General features: G+C 32.2%; 1 protein-coding gene across 1 annotated transcript; it reads left to right on the plus strand.

The window, feature by feature from the left end:
* Positions 1-2,281: 2,281 nt before the first annotated feature.
* LOC119636781 lies at positions 2,282-3,280 on the plus strand. The gene is made up of 2 exons (XM_038032389.1): positions 2,282-2,430; positions 2,513-3,280. Exons 1-2 carry the CDS (start codon positions 2,358-2,360, stop codon positions 3,112-3,114), a joined length of 675 nt encoding a protein of 224 aa, XP_037888317.1. The 5' UTR covers positions 2,282-2,357; the 3' UTR covers positions 3,115-3,280.
* Positions 3,281-19,035: the final 15,755 nt, after the last annotated feature.

The raw sequence follows: 19,035 nt of genomic DNA on the forward strand, positions 1-19,035 counted from the left end.
AAGACAGCGGAGAGTCAGAAATAACTACTCGTAGATTTAGTAAATAAATTTTTAATGCAAATCATTAGTAAACCAAAATTAATTTGAATCTTTATTCATTTCCTTTTTCTTTTTGCTGAATCTTTAAGCAGTTGCTGGGTCGACTTTATTTTAGTATTTTCTACTGAATTAACTTTACCCATTTATTGCACGTTCATTACTATAATATTTGCCCACCTTTCCGCATTCCGAAAGAGAAATCATTTTCGCTGCATTTAAATATCAAGATTCCTAGCAATTAGCGGAAAATTTTGCTATTTAAACCAAACAATCTGCTTGACTTCGCTGATAACATGCATCGTCTTATGTACATGTATTGCAAACTACTTATATAATAAAAAGTGGACGTTGAATCGTAACGAAGTCTTCTCGCGAAAATAAGACTCGCAACTGATTCATTCCGTTATGAAATTTTTTTCTTCGAATATATAATGAGTTTTATTTTCTCAAAGACTTTTTAACAGATTTCCTTACTTAAACTTACTTTATCCTCAATATGCCAATATGTATAACAGAACCTTTATTTTAGAGCAAAGGTGTTTCAGCCTCAGTCTTTTTGAATTTTGTTTTGATATACTCGTTTTCCAAATACACTTGGTCAGGAAGGTGTCATTCGGAAGCTGGTTTTCAAATTCGTGGTGATTCGAAATCGCATCAACAGTTTGGAGATTGTCGCATAAACTATTCATCTAAAATTGATTGGACCTCGTCAATGCATTCCTTCTTTTCATTGTCAGACATCAGCTTCACCACTCACATAGCCCATTTTTTAGATTAGCTTCACGCAAAAAAAAAAGGAAATTGTTCTCGGAAAACGGCGCTGCACATGCATGTGTAATTTAATCTGTATATAAAATCTCCGAAGCGTATCGTTAGTTATAGATTTGTTAGTTAATCGTCAAGCTAGATGGAATTATTTTACGTAACTCTAATGCATCTTCGCGTTAACCTCTAATTTAATATTTATTGATTTTTGGAAGTCGTAATCACACCTTATACCACTTCCGGTGTCAACCTGTCCACTTACCAGCTTTCAGCTAAATGTCTGCCCGCCTAATGTCACTGACTAATAGTATATCGGCACACCTAATTAACGTGAAAAATTTGGATCGGGCCGGAAAGGTTTTTGAAAAAACTCTCTCATGAGAGAAACGTAAGCATTTAACTTAACAAACCGACCTAAGTGTTAACATTTAAAGCGAAATTTGGTTCATAAGAGTAATTTGATAAAAAAAACTGATCTTATCAGACTTCGAGCACGTTTATCTATTTTACGGACCTCACCTCAGGGAAGGTTTCTTACAGAAAGAAGCCCTTATAGCACCGCAAGGTGTACTGTTTGATATGGTGTTTTATTAATTGATATTTTATGGCGAAAATAAATGAAACAATTTATCAGGCAAAATGCTCTAGGGTATTTAATAGTCGAGTATGCCAGACTATAACTTCTTTACTTATTTTTTTCTTTTTTTAGGGAAGTTCATCATCGTGCTCAGTTTCTTAATTGATTGGTATTCAACAACTATAAGTGTTATACTTCAATTTTAGTGAACTGAAGAATTGAAATGATAAACAGACGACAGACGACAGACGAGCTAAAGTAGACCGTTAAAAACAGGTCGAAATGGGTACACAGAAAAATATGCGGACAACCACCATACCAGGAAATTTACGTTCGAGTGGACGGACGGATGTATGTAAGAAAACTGCTACAACGATTTAAAATTTCCCACTTATAAAAAATATGTCTCCTAAGAGTGGTCCTTTAAGCATCATAATTAGATGTTAGAAAAAAGAGAAGAAAGAAAAAAAAACACAAATAACCTCACCTATAATGCATAGAAGACTGAATAATTTCACATTTCTATAAAAAAAAGAATTAAAGCCGATAAGTATCAAAAAATTCGATCTCATTCAAATGTTTCGTAAACAGCTAGAAAAGCAAAAATTTATGTAAATTTGTATAAAATGTTTACTTTATTGAAATCCATTAAAAGAGAATTAATAACAGAAAAAAAAAAACGCAAAAAATGTTAATTTATTCAAATAATTTATTCATAAGCTCTGCAAGACTTTCTTTGCAAAAAATTGTATTCGAAGAAAATGCAAACAGAAAGTGTAATATATTGATTGAAATATGAAAAGGAGAAAAACCAAAAAGCGTTTTTATTAATGAATTCATTAAAGTAAAAAAGCGAAAGAACATATAAACTCAACCTGACCTACGCGAGATTTTAGTAACAAAATCATCATACACGCGCCTTCATCTCCGGAAAAAATTTATTTTTGTTAAAAAGGAAAAAAATAATAAAGTAATCATGAATTTCAAATGCTGTTTCTTCATAAACGTATTAGCATTGGGGTTGTTATGCTTTTCCAAACCGATGTTAGGTAAGTAAGTGCATAGAATTAAAGTCATTTAGAATTTACTTTATTCATAAATGTATTTTGTCTTATTTTTCTTTCAATTAAGGCGGTCGTCTGCAATTACGTCCTCTTTCAACTGACGAAGTTATTCGCATACTCAAAGAAAACGGTAAACCTGATGCCAAGCCTCAAGGTCGCTTTTTTACTACGGGTGTAGCAGCTGTTAAGGGATTTGCTTTAGGCTTAACGAAAGGCGTTGGCATACCTTTGGTTTATGAGTTCGCCACTTCGAACAGTACTATTGAGTTTCTTAATAGGCTTACTTATAATGGCCAAAACCAACCAGTGCAATATGAAACGGAGGAAGTTTGTATTGGTGGCGATGACGATTATGATGATTATTATGATTGCGGTAATGATTGCGACTACGGTAATTATTACTACAATAACGACTATGACGACGATTACGACTATAGAAAACGGAAAGGTCGAGCTGATAATGTTAATTTACCCAAAGACACTATGGACACTTTAAAGATGAAAGAAATACTATCATCAAATAAAGCTGGTAGTGCAAGTAAGGTTGAATATAATGATAAAGTTTCTTCTACTGCGACAGATTCAACTGGCGCTACTCAAAGCAAGCGCAAAAAGCGCAGTAAGACTTGTATAATTGTGCAAAAACCTAAAGTGCAAAGTAATCGATAGAAAATATAATCAGTTGCGGAATTTTTAAAATATATTATTATGTATTTAGTATTAAGATTATTTATTGTAGATTTAAAAAAAAAAAGATTCTAAAAGTGGAAAATAATCTTAGTGAAGAAAATAAGTGAATAACAAGTTTTAGAAGAAGAGCTAAGAAAATCCTTCGCTATCAACGACTTGATGGTTGGTTATCATTAAAAAAATAAAAAAAGAATTGCTCTCAGAGACGTAATTGTAACCATCTTCATACACAAATATAACGCAACATATATTGTAAAAAAAAATTTTATAGTGTTTCCTTTGTCTTTGCTGATAGCAAGGAGCGTAGTCAACCGTCGGGCCACCTAGAAGCGGTTCACGATGAGTTATTTCCCTTTTTTTGCACTAATATTAATAATATCTAAGGTGACCGTCAGTTTGTTTTTAGCCCATAATCGCATACGACATTATTATGGGCTATGGTCTCCTCACAATATATAAAGCGTTTCATTTCAGCAGCGATGCTCAAAGGAATAGTCTATCCGCGTTAAGCTTTCAGATATTAATAAACGTTGAGCTTTCCTTTGTTTTATTCGGACTGGTGTAAATGATTTAAAACTCTTCTTTGATCAATGGTTATTTCCGTATCTGTATGAGACTGCGTCTTCTGCGATCTTCCTGAATTTCATCAGCATTATGTCCACCAGAGAGCTACGGCTTTATAGTATCGAAGTTTTCAGAGCTGAAATGTGCAAGCCATTTGCATACTACCAATTTAGACAATCCATCGTTACCTTAAACGCCATGAATCCTCCCTCGCTGTGAAACGAATACAATCCTGCAAAGCGGTATTGTTTTGTTCGAGGCGATATTGTGGGATGTAGCGAATTTTTGCAAAAATTTGACTTGTCGACGAAAACACACATAGAAAAAAGCTTTGTCTTGCTAATACACCTCTAATGACTGACTCAAATATAATCCACATAAGACGACTGCAAATTTTTCAGAAAATCGGTTTTGTTTTAATCACATAATCAATGCCTTACCTCATCTGGAATACGAAATATGGAATAAAATATTTTTCGTTGTAATTCCGAACTATTCCGCAAGTATTCGAAAAAGAACGCTTGCTTCAGAAAATCCTCTGCTGAGAAATTACAGCTTATTGCCTTGCCTTCTGTGATGTCCAAGTTCTCTAATCTCTCCAAGCGTGGTTTTTCAAAACGGCCAAAACTATAACCGACACAATTTCCACAGCTTTCATGCGAGTCTTTCTTATAGTATCCTTAAAACAATATTCGCAAGAGAAATAGTTAATTTTAAGATTTTTATTAAGACTGGATTAACTGAATAAATTCAACGTTGAATAAATTCAACGCCTTTCTACTTCTGCATCATGAAGTAGATATCTTCAGATGTTTTATATTGGGTTTTAATGATTTAATGCAGCAAATACACACGGGTAGTCTTTTTTTCTGGGACACACCCGCTTTGCTATTTCTAGAAATGATATACCTATTCTCACTTAAACCCATCAGTTTGAGGGGTAAATTTAGCGAATCGTCACATTTGCTAAACTAACGATAAGAAGATAAAATTTCACACAAATATGCCCACATCTATTAGGAAAGGAGTGTCATCTATTTCTTTAATTTTCGCCTATAACTTCCGCAGATATATATTAGCAAAACTGGCGTTTGAGTATTCGCTCGAACCATTTGTATATTCGTTGCAAAAACACGTCAGGCAATCAAATTTCATTCAGATATCTCAAAAATTGCGGTTTGCAAAGTGAACAAAAGAAAAGAAAGGCGGATAGACGAACAGACAAGCTCAGTATAATAAAAGGGCTGTTTATCTCAAATCCTTCTGAATGTTCCATACATCCGCACTAATTTAACATAACCTCATACCACAATTAGTTAGTATCTTGAATTAAATTGAGGTCATATCTTTCTTTTGTTGTTAAGAGATTTAATTGTGAAAGAAAACGAACCAATAAACATAAGTTTTCCAAAAACTTTAATTAAATCAACGCAAGTGTCCCATCACATAAATGTAATTGTTTGACTAAACTTAAATGTGGTAATTTACACTTTTCTAAAACCTGACAAGGACTTGCTCCACTTTCTTCAATATATTATACATATAAATGTATATACAAAAGTTACTGTCATATCAAAGTGTGCACATGTTTTTCTAAGGATAAGGAGTTTAGTGCAATAAAGTAAAGAATTAATTGAAATTTCTATTTCGACGTTTATAGTTTTCAATGTCAACGTCATTAAATAAATCCCTGAAAAACATGCGTAGGCACACACTTGGCCTTGAAAACGAAAAGAAAGAAACTAAGAAAATAAAATTTTCAAGCATTTTTGGTGCGAGTTATTCTTCTATTTTGCCATTGCCAGCGCAGACAACAACGATAAACAAGACAAAACTTTTAACAACAACTTGAAAATAAAAAAAAAAATAATATATAAAAAGTTTTTATGTTTTCAAAAATTTGCAAAAGTTTTAGTTTTGCCTATACAAACATATACAAACGTTTTGTCTTAACAGTCATCCCTTAGAAGAAGAAAAATTTAAATTGCAACTATTTGACGCGCACGGAAGGATATTGAAATGTTACGTGCAAGTAAAAGAAGAAGAAGAAATACTCTTATGGATTATATCCGGTATCCTGCTGTTCTTTTTGTAAAGGTACTAAAAAGAAAGTGACCTTCAAAATGAGACTTTACTCTTTCCTCTAACTTGATTGGAGTAAAATTGAATATAAAAAGACCGATAGAAAAAAAAAAGGATAGAAAAAAAAAAACTTTCACTTAAGTACAAAACAGGTAGTTATTAAACATTAAAACAATCGTGTTTCAAAACCATTAAAGTTTTATTTCCTTTTATTTTTTATATCTACAAAATAGTTTCATTGACAATATTGACCATTTACCTAATTTTCACATTTGCGAAAGAAGTTTGATCTATCAATTTTTCGAATTGTCATGAGAAGGCCCACCTTCTACACACTTTGCTTTCCAGTTTAGATAATAAAAGGCTTATTAATTTATTTTTATTTATTACTGGATGCAATTATACATAACAGCCATATATACACTATGTGAGACTGTTCAATTTAAAAGCTTCAGATGTGAGACTCTTACATTTAAAGGCTTAAGATTACGTATTTCAAGAGCAGATCATTACTCAAAAGCACAGCAAAGTGGACAGTTACAGTTGCGTAGGGAACAATTCCTTAGTATACTTGTCGACATAAACTAATAGTACGCGAAGTTAAGTCTAAATATTAAACTATGATATCATTCAGAAAAGTTAGCTTAGAAGGTACACTAAATAGTATGCAATATGTTAAACTTTAATCAACATGACTCCAACTATATATAACGTATAGCTGCTTCGGTTACCGCACTGAGATCCGAATCCGCGGCCACTGACTTGGCAGTTTTGAGTCTTATCGTCTAGGCAATGCGAGAGCTCAATGATGTCGTCAGTTCTTTGTTTTCTCTGAATCTGCATCTCTTCTGGAGAACCTCTCTCGTTTGCTGCCGCTTCTCTCAAACTTTTACTCACTTGCTTTTGAACAAACTCTCTTACTATCCATATCCATATTGTATTACTTACTCTTCTCCATTTTTTCGCAAAATTCCTATGGCTCTCTTAGCATTCTCACGATAAATTTGTACATTACAAAGTCTTTTTTCTCGTAAACTATTTCCTTGAAAACATATTTAAAAAGTTGGTTTAAAAAACAAGAAATAAAAAAAATAAATAAATAGAAACTAAGTGTACAAGAGTTGTAAAAGTGAAATCCATTAACTATTTTATGTGTTGACCAGCTGTTGATAAAGTTTACACTTTTAAGTGTTAACTGAAAGACGGCAATTGCAACTGATGAAAATTATTTAAAATGAGTTCCCCCTGTTTCAGTACTTGGTACTAAACTAAAGACGAAAAATCGAGCAGAAAAAAAAAAAAGCTAAATTACAAAAGCGGACAAAGTTGATAGTTTTAAAATTTTTATGGTTTTTTAAAATTTATTTTCTACATATATATATAAATTTATATATATATATTTTTATTTTTTTTTTTTTCTTAAAAAGTCTACGAAACAACTTTTTTGAGTTTACTACGTAATGTTTATGAGAATAAAACTCTTTATGTAAAAGTTTAGCAAAAAGTTTTTCAATTTATATATTCTGATTATACTATGATATTATTATCCAGAGAATACTCGTCCGTTTAGCAAATAATTGTGCATAATCAGGATTCAGTTATAATCCACGTTTAAAAGTAAGAAAATATTGTCTTTTCTTAGTAAATAAAAAAGTTTATTTTATATTTATGTTTATTTTCTCTATACGTATACCTACATCACTCAATTTTTGTTTTATTTTTGCAAAAAAATCTGTACTTTATTTTCTCTCTATACAATGTAGCATATGCATCGTAACATATACAGTGCATTTTCAAAATTAAAGCTTATAGTTTCTTTTTTTTCTTTCTTTTATTTATTTAATATAATTCACTCATTCATCAAATAATTGACAAACTTACTAATTACACGGAATCCAGCACAAAGCACTTTCCGGCGAATACAAGTTTGCGAAAAAGTTTTAATTGAATAACTTGCATTATACGTGTACAATATTAAGCTACGATTACAATGAATTTATAAGGTGATAAACTTATTTGCATTATACGATAAAGAAAATAAATGAAAAGGTAGAATTAAAAGCCTAAGCAAGTGTTGAAAGTAAGTGCAATATTTCCAACAACATATATAAAATATAAACTTGGATAAATAACAAGTTAAAATATAATATAAAATATGTATAATAAAATAATAAAGTTCATAACATAAATTAGTTCAATACAAAATTTATCAAGTATACTCAGCGCTTACGTAGTATAAACGGACTCAAAATGACCGTGGATTAATGGTGGTTAGAGCCGTAAATAAAGTATACATCCCACGGTCAAGCAGTTTATGTATTTGGCTACCATATCGTATACTTTGTATACAGTTAAAAGTATTCAATTGCGTGTAACACTTTGTAAAAAAGCTCTTAACGTGCGTAAGACGCAATTGAATTTTATATTATACTACTCGAGACTTGTAAGGGAGTCAAATTTTACCTAGGTTAATAACGTTTTACCTTAATGATTGTCTAGACCAGGGTTCTTAAAATAAAATTTGTTTATTGAAAGTACAGTTTATTTTTCTTGATTAATCCGGTTTAGGTTGGTCTCCCTAACTAAGTTTTTTGGGCATTCACTTCAGTTTATTATGAATTCACGCATTTATTTTCCACTAAATCAATAGCTTCACAATGATCTTGATACGTTGTCTTCACTTACATATCCGTTTAGGAGTACTTGTTATTGTTAACGGTCTGCTACTGGTTGACACTAGAACCAGAAGAAGGAGGAGAAGGAAGTCGGACATTCACAGCATCCTTAGTCGAATAGGCGGAATTGCAAGCCCGTTCGAGGCCTATGGAAATCAAACATCTCTGTCATCATAGCGTACTTAACCTGCCCTTAGGCAGAACAACGTTGGGACCAAACGAGATCCAACTTTGTTCCTCACAGACCACAAAGTAATCTCCCTTGGGAAGAGAGTTCCCAATTACGAAAATTCTCATTTCAAACAAGCTAGCCGAGTGCACTTCGTCGCGCATAGTGGTACCTTGAACAAAACTCAATTAATTTCGAAATCTACCATACTGCCGCATAACAACATTCCTTAGCACGAATAAAACGTTGTCGGACCAAAAGCGATTTTATTATTATATTTTACTGCGAAGTCGAAGGAGGTTCAGAACTGAACGCTGTTTATTAAAAAGACATTTTTTTATTTCTATTTTACATAAACTTATTACAGAGCTGCAATATCTTCAGAAATTGATGACCGAAGAGCGAGTCGGAAACGCACGATAGTTCAATCCATTTCCCATTCATTTTTCGTCTTTGTACTAATTAATAACTTGAATCAGCTTTTGAAAACTTTTATAATTGCTAAGCTCATTTGCACAATCTCGTTTGAAAAGAAAGGAGCAATCTACATATTTTTTATTCTATATATAGTTTTTATTTAGCTACTACTACGCTTCATTATCTAACGTGTCACCAGGATTTTATAAAAGCGATATTTTATTATTTTGTAGCATGAAAATTATATATTGCTTATCAATAATATTATTATACTCCTTAAAGAACCAATTTAATGGGAGAAATCGTAATATTTTTAAACACAAGTTTATTGCTGGCGGATAGAGATGGACCAAGGGAATAAACTGAAGAGAACTTCTAAAAGAAAGTGAAATAGTTGTTGAGAGGTTTAAAGCGTTTGAAATTCATTTCTAAAATATTTTATATACTTTTTGCTTCTTTCCCTTGCAAAGCTTTTAAATTTTTTCGAGTAGTTTAACTTCGAAATGCAAAACTGAAATAAATGAAATAAAATCGAGTAAAATTTAATACAGAAAATTTTTGCACATGCATTCTAGTCATTAACTGTTATGCAAAACTATCTTGTTTCCGATGTTGCGCGGTTTTCATTTTTTGTTTCTCCTTTTTGTGTAGTATGTGTCCTCTTCATTTGTACACCTCATCATTCGTTTCATGATGAATCTACACCAGATTTGATTCGATGCTTATGTGTTGTAAGTGAATGAATGAAAGACTTTGTTGTATAATAATTTGTTATAGGAATGAAATGTTAAATAAACATGACTTTCTAATCTAAACTAATGATGTTTAGAAAAAGAAAAGATATTTCTCTCTCTCTCTGTCTCTGTTCTATTTGACTAGGAGAAAACACATGATGAACCTGTAGTAATATAGGAAAAGCGCAAGAAAATAGCAACCAAAATAATTTTCAATAGTTATAAGGTTTAAACTTGAACAGCAGATTACAATCAAAAACAACTCGCCTAGTAGGTCACTAGGCGCTTTGCTTAAGCAAAAAATTAGATGCGAACCAAGATGTGTGCCCCGTTTAGGCTTTCTTGATAATTTGCAGAAACGCTTAGATGTTCTTTAGCAAAAAATTTGCATATCGTGAGTAAGGGCTTAACTTATTAACGGACACGATTTAAATCGGTCTTCACTCCTCAAAGCAGCCCAATAATTAACCAGATGCTTGGGCTTCCTTCTCGAAAAATTTTTTCAATAGCTGGCTTATTTACTGATTCTAGTGATATCAACGTTTCAACAAGAAAAAACTTTTATTTTTCTTATTATACTCTACGCTAATTATGATACAAGCATATATTAAGTTTTTGCGGCCTTATTCAACATCCAGAAGGATTTTAGATGGACCCATCTTGTGGTTGGTCTAGCTGTCCTTGTGTCCACCAAACAAAATATATTTCGATGAAATTTGGTACAACGATATGTTTGGGCCCAACGATGAACGCTATTACATATAGTTCGGATCGGACCTATTCTTCGATCAAAGCTTTATTTTGAAATAAAATGATTTGGCCTACTATGGTGTTTTTATTTGTTTCCATTATTTATGCATTTATTTAGAAAATTTTCCAACAATCGTTAAAAAGCCACCCAAGCTAACCTAGAACTTAATATATAAATCTTATAATGGAAGTTTGTTAAGCTAACTTAGAACAGAAATAAAACGTTAATTTGAGTTAAATTAAATAAAAAAACCATAAAAAATAAACATAAGTATAGGCCTCGACCTCAACATTCTACTATTTTACACTATATGCGCATAGATTGAAAGCTTATCACGATATCGGCGCATGCCAACAAAGTTTACGCGCTTTATGCAGTTCAAATGCCGTATAAAGTTTATTCCTGGGAAGAAACTGCGCTTTTTTGGTGCTTGCAAATCGGTAAGTGTAAATCTCTCCTGATAAAGACCGCATTGAATCCCAACCGAAACCGTCCATCACAAGCAGCGCGAGCTACTTCCGAACACATGCAGTTATGGTGGCGGCATGCTAATAACGAGATTGTCAAAGGATTGAATAACATTTTATGGGATTGTAAGGTGTTATATAAACTTTTAAAAAATTTCATAGTAATTTGCTATTTTTTTGCACCTAACTCTTTACTTATATATGCATATATCTGTTATTTATGTTGTAATATTCAATCAGCTCATAGAAATATGCATAAACTACCATTTACAACATAAGATCTCGCTAAGCATGACTCAGTACACATAAAATCATGTTTTTTTTATCCTATTTGCTCTAAAAGTAAAATTTACAAAGAATTAAATTCATGGGATACCTTAGATACCTTCTTCCGAAATTGCTGAATATCAAAGCAGTAATGTAATGAAAGATCGCCAGATTGTTCTATGTATCAATAAGAGATACAGAAACCTTTTTATTATTAGTTTCTTTTAGATTAAGGGTAGAAGTTCCTAAGCACTAGCAACTAAGACTAGAAGCTTCAAAATAAGGAATATATAAAAATTAAACTTTGTCCGATTTTCTAAGCTCGGATTTAAGCGCTTCTTCAAAGCGTATATTTTTTAGCTACCAACCCTTCGATAGTGGAATGTCGTCAATTCGTCGGAATATCTGTCTATATCATTTCCTTGTTACACACAGTTTATGTCTTTTACCGTGACGGTAAAGTAAAACTTATTTTTTTTGCAATTTTAAGTACGTTGTTTCCTATCGACATACCTACAGTCAATGTGTATTGAATAGAAATCAATTTACGGTATATGCGAGTACCGGAGTGCTTTGTATTCGTTCAGACTTCTTGATTAATCTAATATTATACAGACGATGACGATGTTGCGTTGGTTGCTTTTACTTTATGCTCTTTTTTCACATGGCATAATAAGCATCAGCACTTGATGGTGTTAGTGTGTGAATGAATAAATGTATCGTAAAATGCAAGGATGTGTAATAAAAGATTATAAACGTATATGAACGTATTCTCCTGTTTAAAGGCTATGAAAACTTTTCAAAAAAATTTATTTGCTCTTGTCTGACATAACCAATAGATTGAATTTTTATGACATTAATAAAAACACAAATTCTTCATATTCGTTACTTGTACAGCACAGCACAGCTCAATGAAAAGGAAAAAAATTTGATGAAAATCTTGTAAATATTTATTGAACTTAATTTTATAGAAAATATTTACAAATCGGCGAAAAGTATTGATCACGCTTTTTTAACCAAGGACAATCAATGCTTTTATTTATGCAATTTAATGTTAAGCTTAGTGAAGGAAACAAAGGCTTTCATTTATGTAGTTTTATCTTAAGCCTTTTGCACCATTTAGAATACTACAAAGTGTTAACAGCATAATATTTTATGTAAAGCATAGCCACAGCCCACAAAATTTAACATTTCTCGTCTCAGTGAAGTTAAATGTATGAATACAATATTTGCTTAACTTTCAATAAAAAAAATTTAATTTTTAATTTGAAACGCATCTCGAGTTGCCTTAAAAAGTCAAATACAAATAAATCATTTGTTGCCTTCGCGTAGTCAAAAAAAAAAAGGGGAAAACATGTGCTATGTACGGACAGAAATACTTATTAGCTCAGTTTCTTAAACTCTTATTAAATTCTATAGAGATGTACTATCTAAAAAAAATTAAAAATTGGATTAAATTAAATTAAATTTAATACAACTCAAAGCAAACATAGACGAACATATACATCACTGTGGTAAAGAATTAATGAGAGACTCTCTTTTCTTTCGTTAAGAAACATTACACGCTGCAACAATGTACGCAAACTCCAGAAGGACTTGGTATAGACCCACCTCTTATTAATTATGAAGCAATTCTGCATCGATCTAAGCTTGCCTGTCCGTCTGTTGATCTTGAAAACTTTTGATATATTTTGATAACCCTTAGTACATCAACATGTTTCGGTCCAAGAACGAACGCTACTGAAAACGGATTGGATCAGACCGCTCTTTAGATTACCTGTCATATAGCATGTTATTTTGAAAAGTCTTTATATGAAACACTGTATTAAGCCAAGAGTTTTTATTTGTTTTTAATATCAGTTTACAAATTTACTCCTTGGTTTGCAGCAGCTTCCTTGCTTAAACACTTTCAAGGCATTAATTTGGAAAATCTTCGTTGTGTCTCTCAGTTTTTCCGGGCTAAGTTTCTGATTATCAAAATTTATATTTTAACCCAATTATACCATGCGGCAGCAAAATTAACATTTTTGCATAAATACTCTGTTATAGTTGCTGCTAATCCATTTTATGAATATAGTAGGGTTGCAAATAGATAGGATGTGACTACAGCTGTGGAGTGTACACACCACCGGGAAACGGTATTTCTTTACCGAACGACCATTCACTACAGCTCCGATTATATATACATTAGATTATGGTGTGTCCCGCATGGAGAACTGAATACAGCTCTGCCCACTTTATAGCCATGCTATCCTATGTGAGACTTAGCCTTATAAAAGTTGTTGTCCTTAATATCTTAACTAGTAAATATTATTATTTTTCTTTTATAAAATTGTCCACATTTCTATCCACTTCGCAGCCCATAAAGCTATAAATCGTCGACTTATGCGTTTGTAAATAATACATCACCATATTAAAGCTATATTTGATGCTCGTTTTTTGTTGAGAACAATATATGTAAGCATCGTAATCTTCATAAGTTCTCAGAATATATATAAATTTGAAGCTTTAATAAAATTTTTCCTATGACCGCAACAAAACAAAAAATTTTTCCTATGTCCGAAACTACTAAGGAGCCTTAATTACATTTCGATTATTTTAAGTTTGGTTTATGTAATATGCTTCAAGTTCACGAAGGTTACGGATGATAGTTTTGTATAAATTCAATTTAAGTAATTTCCATACAGAACTTCGAACGTAGAACAGCAAACTTAATATTCCATAAAATATTTATGCTGACGGTTCAAAAAACTCTCCACAATATTTATGAAAATATGAAAATATTTTAAAAATAGTTTTCTCTTTCGCTTTTTCTTCTTCTTTTTATTTCTTTTCATTTTTTTGTATCTTCATCTTCCTCAAGCGCTTGTGCCTTTGTCGTGTTTTCATTTCGGATAATAATGTCAACATAAAAATCAACAAACTTTATCGTCATTATCAGTGTTGTCATTATTGTTGTTGCCGCTTATTTAGTTGAAGATTAATGAGCTGCAAATTATTTCAAACAACGACTACAACGAAAGCATAAAGCATATAGAACTGCGTAAAACTTTTTATGTGTGCAGTTGTGCAGCAAATCACATACAATTACGCGTAAGAAGCGCGCGTGCACCCCAATATCCATTATACACCGCACATTTGCGCGAAACAGTTGAGTGTTAGTTTTATATGAAAAAGCAACAAATGCTAAAAAAAAGAAAAAAGCTAAGCAGAGATATAAACTGAAAAAGACGTGATGATGAAAAGTTTACAGCAAACCTTAAGAGTAAGGCGAGACGACACAATATAAAATGATATGACAACACGATAACGATGCGATGCTGATGATTGCGATGATACATATAACACAACAGAACCACACGTGTTGTGGAAATGGATAACGATGTAGTCTACGTTTAGGGAGAGGGTAAAATTTTTTAGAAGAAAAGGAGTGGAATGGAAATGCTTTGTGCAGGCAAAAATCTATAAATAAACCTCTACAAATATATTAAATAAGACAAAGGTGCGAAAAGTTCTTTTATATTTTGACATGATTATATGCGAAGATATATTCACACATTGAAGCGAAACTATAAATGGCTCTCTGTTAGCCGTCGCAGATAGCAATGTCAACGAATATCTGAAAATGAATTAGATTTATCTTAGTTGGGAAAATGTCTTAGAGTGCGCTAAATTCGTTTAGTCCAAATCTTAATATCGTAAAATGAAATTCTACTAAAGTTTATTTTGTTTCTGCCTATAGATTATTAACTAACATTTTCTTAAGTTTCTTGTTTCTCTAGGATCCGTGACCTGCTTACTTTAGAAGAGTTCCAGAACTCCCCCTGATTTGCCTTGATATTTAGATCACAATACAATAATTTTAAACTTAGTTCGGAATTAAACATAACTGAGTCGAATCCATGCAAATAAAAAATACATAAGATTGTTCGGAAAGCCACCGCGATGTTGAAATGGTTCGAAATGGGATTTCATTCAATTTGCATGGTAACCAATTTCTCTTGTTTTAGATCTCTTCCATCGCATACAAAACTCTAGAAACAGTTGTTTCATTAACTGCTAAGATGTTCGACACCACTTTGAATGTTTGAGACGGGGCTGATACGATGGAGCAGCGTCACCATACCCTTCTGCAAGTGTTTGATAGGCTTCGGCCGCAGGTTCCTTCAAATCAAACAACAAAAGTAATGAATGTCAAAAAGGCAATTTTGAGAGTCCCATGATAAGTGCCTGTATACACCGAATAACTGAACAATACTAAATTAAAAACTGTTATTTTATGTAGAGAAAAGTCAAAAGCATCGAATTTACATATACAAAACTATAATAGATTAAAGATATTAAACTTATGTCATGGAACCAAAATGAGGAGTGATTTTAGTCTCTACACTACGGACGAACTCAGTGCTTTATGTCTTTATTCACTATGCAGCGTGTAGTGTACGCCTTACTTAATGAAAAATGTTTTCTTAATTCATTGTCACTCTGTTTCCGTTAATGGTCTTTTTTTTTCCTAAGCTTTTCTAAACAAAAACTGAAAGAGCTATCTTTACAAACAACTTTATTTAACAGAATTAAAAATAATAACAAAAGTCTTCTAAAAAAAATGTGAAAATGGGCAAAAAAAGAAACTGTAAAGCTATGAACCAGAACGCTACGACCGGAAAAACGCTCTTAAAATAACGAACAACTTAACAATGCGTCTTTATGACGTCTTAAGTTTCTTCTTAAAAAAAAATAATAATAATAATAATAAAAATGAGTTTATAAAAAATGGTAAAAAATTCAACAAAGTGCAAATTTGGAACTGAGTATAACATGCAGGATAAGACAAAAACAACCGCAAACGCACCGACTGACTGACAAGTGCACTTTACATAAATCGCTTTAGCATTCTAATTGCGCTGCTGCTCATATTTAAACGAAGAATATATATTCATTTTTATATCCCCTATAGGGTGTCATATTAGGTTCGCCAAACGTTCCTTTACAGGTTTTGTTTACACCATATTCTTAAACAGACTGATTAGCAAAACCCATTTAATCTCTTTGGTCCACCATTCGTCTGGGAGAAGAAAGTGAGCTCAAAGTTCACGAGATTTTGTGCCCAATACGAAGTCTATTCTCAGATGTATCGCTACATTGCATGGTTCGGACCAATGTTAATAAAACCATAATTTATTAGAAGTCTATACCCTAATGAGACGTGTATTAAATACGCTATTTGTACGTGCCACGTTTTAGAAGCTAACCTACAACACTAAGATATTTATTACACACGTATGGTATGCTTTATAATAATATCCGTAGTAGTAATGATCTGCTTATAAGAGCATGTTTGTATAAAGACCGTTACTAAATATATTTTTACTCGCTATAGGAAGCTCCATGTCGCATATTTCTGTACAAAATTACTTTTGTTTTTTAATAGTATACTCTACATCACTTGTGTTACGACGGATGCATTAAGTTTGTGCAGTTGTATGCAACATCTAGAAGCACCTGAAACGGACGAAGCTTTTATTAAATTTGTCTGTCTTGTTTTCTTCCTTCTCAAATTACAGTCCGCAATTTTTGAGATATTTTGACAGAAATTTAGTACACTGACCTTTGCCAGCCCAACGACAAACGCTACTGAAAATGATTGGGATCGGACCACTTTTCCTGTAATACCTCATTCTAAAAAGTCAGTATATGAGTAACTGTAATAAGCGAGGTGATGTAGCGTACTTAAGAGTGGGCCGTTATCATCTGTATTGCTTTTATTTGCTTTAAATATGAAAATGAACCAAACAAAAAAAAAGCAGGTAGTAGCTAGTAAAAGAATCGATATAAACCAAATATGAAGTCTTTCCTGTTTTCTTCTCTTTTTTTTTGCTCTTTTGCTAAGTTGTTTGCTACTATTATGACAGCTGTTCTATCCGAACGCACTGTTACGCAAAAAGCAAAAGAAAACCAACACTTTCTCCTTCGTTAGATCTACTTTATTTAATCACCTTCTTTCCTGTCTTCTGCGGTCATCGTTTTTTCCTTTTTCTTTCTTTATATTCTGTTTTTGGTTGCTTAGTTTTGTACAGTTGAGAAGTACATGCTTTTATCTGAATCCTGCGTGTCATGTCCTTATTTACTTAAAAGCAAAGCAAAGCAAAGCAAAAAAAAAAAATAAATAAATAAATAAAGAACGCCTCGTTATTATCGTTAAAGTGTTAATAAATCTTTTTCTCTTCTTTGTAGTGTATTTTTCAATTCTCATTTAAACTTTTGGTAAATGTTTTAAAATCCTTTAGTGCATCAAACTAAAGTGGAATTAAAACTTTTTCATGTGGTTTCTGGTTACAAGAGTTTATAACATTTTGCTTGACATGTCATCGTTCAATGAATAACATGCTTCATAACCAGACATTAAAGGAACACTGGTAGTTTAAATTGAAGTTAACGGAAATTAAATTTTATTTGCCCTTTATTTTGTGAAATGTATTGCAATAGTTATTTGAAAAAATGTCACAGAAATTCAAAATTCAACAGAAAGACATTAAACCATTAATTATTAATTCAGCTTAATTTATTAGCTTTTATCTGTAATAAAACGATATCATTTAAGTAATAATATATACAAAATTAAGTGTTCAAGAATTTTTCCTTTTACCTTTTACTACTTACACATTCATGGAAGCGTTATGAAAAATTTACAGCAGACACCTAGTTGAAGAAAATTTAAATATATTAAATAAATGTATATTATAAAGGAAGATGAGTGCTTTACGTAGGTTGGCAGGATAGTGATGCATTTCCTTTCATAGAAAATTCTACTAGAAATTCTTATAAAATGGATTTTCCCCGTTAATGGAGTCTACCCTGCTGGGCTTTAGAATTTCAATTATTTCTTTATTATGCCAATAAGATCTCAAATGATGCTCCTTATTAAAATCATACTTTTTAGCCGCCATTCTTTGCCTAATCGACTACACATTCGAAGAAAATCATCCAGCATTTTTTGTGTTATCGTCTATATATTTTGTTAACAAATTTACTAAGTGTGGATCTAAAGGCTACCCGAGAACTGAGATCACATGCTTGCTTATATTAAAAACTCTACCGCACTTGCGATTTGAATCCCCGACCATTGATTTGTTAGTTCCGACCCTTCACCTACTCGGCGACAAATGTTTAGGAAATCATCCAACATTTATGTTGATTTTAAATCCACCAATGCCATTCAGACAAGAATAAAGAAAAATGCTTAATATTCCGGGCAACATTTTAATTTGAAGAATGAGGTCGCTTAATGCAATTGCATTCTTCGCACTTGGTTTTTAACGGGGATAGCTGAGAAATGCAAATCAATAAGTTTTGAAATTCGGCGTATTTTACTTCTTTTGTTTTAGTTCTAATTGTTTGTTTACGCCTTTAAATTTGCAACGCACTTGAAGTGGGCGCACATATATAATTATTGGTGATCAGACTACAGTATTGCAAACCATGATTTGAGTTATTTCTTAATCGTTTCGCCTTGTATCTTGGTTGAAAAATAGTTTTCGTTTCTGGCCACAATACATCTTGTGTAGACGAACTGAAGCTCTACTCTTAAACGCTGAACTATGTTCAAACTTCCACGTCCTATACTTTGCATTCTAAATTCCGTACAGTAACATTTCATATATATATTCTCCATATTCGTTTTTCTATTTTCTGTATTCTATATTATGTAGTCCAAGCTCCGTATTCTAGATTCTATATTCCGTATTCTACGCTCCTTATTACATATCCTTTACCC

The sequence above is a fragment of the Glossina fuscipes genome, unplaced genomic scaffold (assembly GCF_014805625.2).
Source record: "Glossina fuscipes isolate IAEA_lab_2018 unplaced genomic scaffold, Yale_Gfus_2 28, whole genome shotgun sequence".
In the NCBI taxonomy this organism is placed as follows: domain Eukaryota; kingdom Metazoa; phylum Arthropoda; class Insecta; order Diptera; family Glossinidae; genus Glossina; species Glossina fuscipes.

What these genes read in the sequence shown, in the direction of transcription:
- LOC119636781 (XM_038032389.1), top strand. Translation starts at nt 2,358, where the DNA reads ATGAATTTCAAATGCTGTTTCTTCATAAACGTATTAGCATTGGGGTTG. An exon ending in CTTTTCCAAACCGATGTTAG is followed by an intron (nt 2,431 to 2,512) that starts GTAAGTAAGTGC and finishes CTTTCAATTAAG; the next exon opens with GCGGTCGTCTGCAATTACGT.